This window comes from Microchirus variegatus (genome assembly GCF_963457635.1).
Source record: "Microchirus variegatus genome assembly, chromosome: 22".
NCBI lineage: Eukaryota > Metazoa > Chordata > Actinopteri > Pleuronectiformes > Soleidae > Microchirus > Microchirus variegatus.
Window position 1 is genome coordinate 4919460 of NC_139823.1, and position 7313 is coordinate 4926772.

The 7313-nt window shown below is 39.5% G+C and overlaps 1 protein-coding gene across 1 annotated transcript; it reads left to right on the top strand.

Moving 5' to 3' along the window:
- Window positions 1-1942: 1942 nt before the first annotated feature.
- fastkd5 (FAST kinase domains 5) lies at window positions 1943-4366 on the top strand (the record flags this gene model as incomplete). The annotated part of the gene is made up of 1 exon (XM_083908280.1): window positions 1943-4366. One exon carries the CDS (start codon window positions 1943-1945, stop codon window positions 4364-4366), a length of 2424 nt encoding a protein of 807 aa, XP_083764406.1.
- Window positions 4367-7313: the final 2947 nt, after the last annotated feature.

Genomic DNA, 7313 nt, shown 5'->3' on the forward strand with positions numbered 1-7313 from the left:
CATATTTTCACCTGTCACTTAAATCATGGGAATATGATTTCTTTATTTTATCTTATCAAAAATAAAGTACAATTAGGAACCCCAGAGCCGGTTCATTGGAAAGGACCAGCTCGGTTTCAACATACTAAGGAGGCATAGAATGTTGAAACAAAATAAATTGTATTTGATATTCTAACCTATTCCTGAAATATTTAGAATTTACTATGGCTATAAAGGGTCTGAAGGATAACAAACACACATTTAATAGCATATCAAAATGTATGTTTCTAACACCATCTTTTAAAAACGAACGTAAGAGTACCATGGGGCAAGTGAAAACAAAGTAGAACATTACTTAGATGAGTTGGAAACAGTTACACATGCACATAAAAGGGTTGATTAACATAGTTACACACATTTTCAACATCAGTCATTATACTTAGCATAAACTATAATAATTGACTCCTTGCAGACATTCCTAAAACAAAGCATATTTTTAACTTGCTGCCAAATCACTTAATTTCCCAGCACGAGGCCTTTTTCCACAGAAAATATATTTGACTCATCACAACAGAGGTGATACTAATAATATTAAAGTCACTCAGAGCGTTCATTAAGCCATAATGATCCTGAAATTTAAATAAATTCGTTTTTCATTTGTGATTTGGGAAAGTAGGGGTTGGTAATTAATCATGTATTATCTGACCTATAAGTGACTTAAATGTTAATGGTAGTTCAGACATGCTATGAAAATTAATCTAATTTCAAAGCATTGCTTCCATTAAAATTGGAATCATTCTTTATTAAGAAATGGGGAAAAATATATTTTTTTCACGTAAAATAAGCTGAATAAATTGATAAATTAGGATATGTTAGCATGTATCTTTTTCTTTCTTTCTTTCACAATTTTAGCAACACTTGTTTACAATAGTGAGTTAAAAGTAGCAAGTAACCTGTTAAATAATATATATTTAATGAATGTTGCCAACAATTATTAAAAGTTGTGAAAACTTAATGTGGTACAAGATTATGTAAAGGTGTATAAAACCAGTTCTTTTTTCTTTTCTTTTCCTTTGCCTTGAAAGTTTGAACCCACCAAGCTACCGTAGGTCACACTCTGCTCAGTCATGGCTGCCCTTCACGGAAACGACATTTTTGCCCTACCACAATAAAACAACAATGGAAGTCCGACATTATATTTTACACATTTATAAATAGAGCAGAGGTGTCGTAGTTCATAAAATTAAAATAATCAAAAAATATTTCATATTAAAATGCAACAACCTGGTTTTTGGTACTTCGAAGGTTCCACCGTCTCGCAAACAAATGGTGACTTCCTTTTGTTTTGAAGGTGTGTCTCCTCAAGTTCCGTTTTGATGTTCGCTGGTCTAACACTTCCTCTTGTCGTATTTACATGTGGACGCTGCATTGACTTTCTAGAACAGGCATGTTCTGATACTGGAGAGGTGAACATTAGCTTAATGTTATATTAACATTAACACTCATTGTTGATGGGGAACATATCAAGTTGCTCTGGGTAAGTTTACACTAGCAATATATATTAACCGGAGAGGGATTTGTAATAGTAAAGTATGTATGTATGCTTTATATATTGTTACAACAGCAGAGGCATAGCAACAATAAAATCACTCTGATCTGTCCACGTGATCATTACGCCATTATATAGTATTTAAGTGAGATTTAAGTAGTCAGGATTCATTCGTTGTCTGATTAATATGTGAATTAAACGTTCATGAATGTTCATACATGCTTCTAATTTAAAGAATGTGATTCTTGTATAGGAATAAAGAAACAATAATTTAAGATGTGTTTAATAAATCATTAATTTCATGATTTATTTTAAACAGTCAAATAGTGACCAAAATATATAGCAGTTGTGCACGTTACATTTTTGTATAGCTAACTAAAATTCATGTTTTTTTCTCCTTAGTGTGGCATGATGATGGCTGCCTCAGTGCTGTGTCAGCGATTGCCCAGGCTACGCTACTTTCGAGGATGGAGAAAGAATTGTACCCAGGCTCAGAACCTCAGTGGAAAAACTGAGGATGAGACTGATGAGCAGGAGCCGAGGAAAGGGACAATTCAGCACCAGGAAGCCTCACCCCTGGGAGACTACAAGCTGTATTACAGCCCGTCTTCGTATCGTCACTGTGTTCGGAATTCTGCAACCTTCCAAAGCCAAACAGATAATGATGAGGATGAACGGTGCCCCTCAACTCTTGTACCTTCCTTCTGGCAACAGGGCAATCGGTACAGTCTTAGCTGCTCGCGGAACCTTTCCAGTTCAAACAACACACTCCTTGACTTAGCATTCAACAAAAGTCCTGAACCAAAGACCCCCTCAGCGTCATCATACTACAAAACCCCCATATCTCCAGATGTCAAAGTACATCCACGTGGTTTCCACAAATGCCGGCCAGAGTATGCTGACATGGCTCTTGACCGTTCCCAGCGGCCTCACCTAATGGAATGGGAGAAGGCCAACGCACTGCTCCAAAAAGTTGTATTTTTAAAGGGCAGTATGAAGCCATCTGATGTGTCTCATTTTCTTGTGGAACTCAGTCGCTTACATCCAGACATGATGCCGTTAGTGTGGAGTAACCAACGCTTCACCATGCTTCTCCGATATTCTGTGGAAAACCTACGCCTCTTCACTGATGCGCAGCTGCTGGGAGTGCTGCAGTCCTTTGTGTGGCTCGATATGTCATCTGTCCATCCTGTGCTTGCGCTGTATGAGACCGAGCTGAGCCGCCGGGCCAACCAGATGACCTTACACCAGTTGCTATTTGTTGCTGATTTGTGGAGCTGTATTGGGAGAAAGGTACCCCAGTTCTTGCAGCACCTTTATGAGGCAGTCCATCTACATTTAGGACAGGTGGGGCCCCCTGAATTAGTTCAGCTGTTGTATATAGTGGGAGAAAGTAGGCATTGCCCAGCAGACTTAGTCCATCCTGTACAGCAGCTTCTCATGCGCCATTTAAAAACACTTTACCCAGAAGAAATTGGCGTTGTATGCTTGGGGCTCTTTAAATCTCAAACCTCGATATCTCAGAATGTATTGACAACCATTGTCAATCAGGCACTCTTTCTCGTGAAAGAGATGAGCGACTTTGCCATTGTGAATGTGCTGAAATTCCTACGTTTCAGTTACCTGTATCACAGAGCATGGATGGAGGCCATGTCAACGGAAGTTCCTCGACGGGCTCCCGGCATGGGTGTCCAGGGGCTGATGCATGTGGCATTGGCCTGTTCGGCATTGCATTATCGGAGTGATAGCATCCTCACTGCTGTTGCTAAAAGAGTGCCCTCACTAGTGCCACACTGTAGGAGCAAAGACTCATGCAAACTGCTCTGGGCCTTCGGCACATTTACGTTTCCCCCAGGTCAGAGTCCAAGCCTCTACCCAAGCCTGACAGAAGGCTTGAGACAGAGCAAAGCGGAGTTTCAACAATACCCTGAACATCTACTTACTGGTCTCCTTGGCCTTGCCTTTGTCTCACAGTTCCCTGAAGACTTAATTTCATTAGCTTTGAGCCCTGAGTTTATCCAGTTAGCGCTGAAGTCGTCACAGCTGGAGCTGAGAAGAGACTGGCTCACTTTAGATGGAGCTGTGGCTCTGGAGTTGCCACACTGGACTGGGCCGCGGCTAAGCATTGAAATGAAGGAGGAGATTGCTGAGCATTTGTGGAAGTTTGTGCAATCCGATATCTGCCACAAAACTGAGGTTCAGGAGGCAGAGTCTGGTCTGCAAGATCTTCTTGGAGGAGAGCAATTTGTATGTAAGAGAATGATTCTGCCCCACAGTCGCACCATTGACCTGGAAGTACATCTGGACTCCACTGGGCAGCCAGTACCTGTTAACCCAGAATCCCACACAACCACATTATGTCCTGAGAACAGTTCATACAAACCTACATTGAACCAAGGTTGGGGGAAAATAGAGAAAGGAGTGATTATTACTGAGGAACTTCTAGCACAGCTAACTGACTCTAAAAGTACCACAGCACCTCCACCTCTTAAGCCTTTATCTATCTGTGAACAAAAACCTGATGAAAAGAGACTGATTAACACAGGGATTGATCTAACAAGTGACCTTATTGAAACTCTTACTGAACACAGTAGCTCAGATTCCGCTCCACACGACACCACAGGCATAGTCAAACTTGCAATTCAGGTCCCAAGCAGGAATCACTATTGCTGCCACTCACAGCAGCTCTTGGGTCTTCATGCCATGAAGAGACGTCATTTGAAGTTGGCAGGTTACAGGGTTGTAGAGCTTAGCCATCAAGAGTGGTTTCACTTGCTGAGGAAAAGCAGGTCTGAGAAGCTGGCGTACCTGCACTGCAAAGTCTACGAACATCTGTAACAAATGTCTGACTCCCTGGAGTCAAAAGAACACACAGAAACTATGAAGACACTGGGCAAATGTTGCTTTATCTCCACAAACCACCACGTCTTTTATACATGTTCAGGATTCAGTCAAATTGTGACTTCATGATATCTTTTTGTTAAAAAATAAAAAAATAAATAAAAACACTTTTTGAGCATACGCTTGTCACTTTGAAGGTATTTTCTTTCCTTAATTAAATTTCAACTTGCTGCCAAATTTTGCTTTTTACTTCCAAAACCAAAATAGAATCTCTTTATTCCTGTTTAAATATTATGGACTGCAGTTTAAAAGCTAGTATGAAAATAAATCTAAAACAAGCCACATCTTTGTAATGGTGGGATTACAATAAAGCCGTGTCTGAGCTGTAATTAATAACTTTGGCCTTTTGTGACCACCATATCACTCGAATATCTCAGTGTACAGGATACATGCTGGCATTGTGTGATTAAAAGCTCCTAAAAGCCAAATGTCTACTAATCGTCTTAGATTCCCAATTAAAGAAAAAAGGGAAAAAAAAATACTGCATAAAAGTCTGAAAGTGTAATTGATCTATATGGCATTTTATTGGTGAGGTGATATGAAAGTAACACAGTTAAATAAGTGCAGGTTTCAATTATATACTGATATGATTCTGGAGGTGGAGGTTAAATTATGTGCATGTATATGTATATTTTGAGTTTTTTAGTTGTATGTGAAGAGAACGACTGTGAGGGGAATTTAAGACACAGATCTTTTAAACTGAATACATGATCAGAATTATAAATTCTTTATTTATCCCAGGGGGGGAATTACAGTAATAGCACAGTAGGTCAATTATATAGGCTTGTAATATAATACTAATAACACCACAGATTATTGATGATCAATTTAAATACTATTTTATTATAGTCGTTGGTTTTAAGACTACAAGGTCAGGATAAAGATTTCTTTTCCACACTTAGTGATGGGAGACACAGTTACACAATGGAAAGCATATTCAATCAGCACCTCACCTCTCAGCATCCAGGAGGTGGAGGATGCTACAGGGGGAAAGGCTAGCTCAGGCTGCTATGAGGTGCTGTTGCTCCCTGTTCAGAATAAAAGAGAGAAGAATAAAAGGATGGGTGAGTGGTTGTTATGCTATATCTCTAATGTGCCAGCAGGGGGCACTCTCTACCTAGGAAAGTACACATGACCATAGCAATGAAACAATCCTATCATAGATCCTTGATATTTATTGTGTGGTATATTTTGCACGTGACTCACATTAATATAAATACAGACTACTCTGTATCAATATGTTGAGATTAAAAGGTGTGGGGGTGAGAAGTGATTATACATGTATATGTGTTTAGATAATTAATTTGCAACAAACAGACAGAAACACATCCAGTAACAGCAAGTTCATTTTTAATGAGATGGCAAATAATCAATAAACACATCTGCTTAGCTCCACAGATCAGAGAGGGGGAAAAAAAAAATCGTTTTTTTTTTCTTTCAAGTTTGTGCTATCCCCGCAGCTACAAATTTCACATGTTAGAGTGTGCAGGAAGCATGCTTTTGAAGTTGAGATAATTCACTTTCTCATTGGAAGCATTTTCTTTGGTTTCAAATGCACAAACACTTTGGATCGACAAAATGTTATATTGGAAGAAAACATGTTACCTGTCACACAAACATATCAGATTGTATGTTTCTTCTTTTAAACATAGTGCAATGTTCATGGAATAGGGCCTGTCTGTCACAGCATGTATAGTTGCTTATTATGGAGTGCCGACTAATGGGGCTGATAATCACCTCAGACTGGATCATTATGTTGTTATATTGTATGCTGGGTAATACCAGGCAGGAGCAAACTGTTCACATCTTTGTTCATCTCTCACTCACAGATGAACAAAGAGGTGACATTTAATGGAGTTATTACCTTCTAAACAAGTACGTGAAGAGAGAATAATCATTGGGCTTAGATATATTTTTCAGACGTGACCACAGCTTTCGCCAGTTAACAGAAGAGGCTGTGGTAGAGTGAATGCTCTCTCAGTAATCCCCATCCTATTTGCATGTCAATTCTTCTGCTTTACTCCAGCCTGGAAGCTAATCCAGCAGTCTGAGCTTGCCGCAACATTTCCTAGGTTATCTCACTGTAGATATACGACTGTCTGCTATAGCTCCTGAATTTAGCTCATTGTATATAAAAAAACAACTTCCTAATAAGACAAAGCAATGATGCAAAACCCCTTTACTACTACGTCTCGTCACTGGAAAACAACTTCATGAATAAGTACAGATTAATAAGATATACGCGAGCGATTGCCTTGGGAAAGACACAGCAAACGATCGCCTCCGCAGTGTTGCAGCGTGATCTCTTAAAGGCTTCTATATCATTCTTTTTTCAGCACCACTTCATTTTTGACCCCTTCAGTGGCATTCAATTATCTGACTGGATCCTTGCCTTTAAGATTCCAAACACACACACACTCTGCTAAACCAAGAGCCGCAGAGACAAGACTGAAGTGTTTGCATTCAGCATTCAGGAGCCGTTATTGACAGATCGTTATTAACTCAACCGAGTTCAACTCGTGGCACTTGGTTTCTCGTCCATCACAGGATAAACCTTTTCACCTCAAGAGCACAGAGGATTTGTCTGGATTTTGTTTATTACTGTTGTTTGCTCCGACCGTAAAGATAGATAAAAGAGTGCTTTGGAGAAATGTCTTGTTTTGCTTCTCAAGCTACAGTTTCTCGTGGACAGAGAGATACTGTGGTACATGACAATATAACCACGGGCGCTGATGTACTGTGACGGCATTCAAAATGTACTGCAGTTAATTAATGTAGAAATCAATAGTATCATTAGCAACTGGCTCATGAAAAGATTCCCCATTACCATGAGGACACATTTAAGAGAGGGAGTGGAACACAAAGAACGTCAATGCATTACACA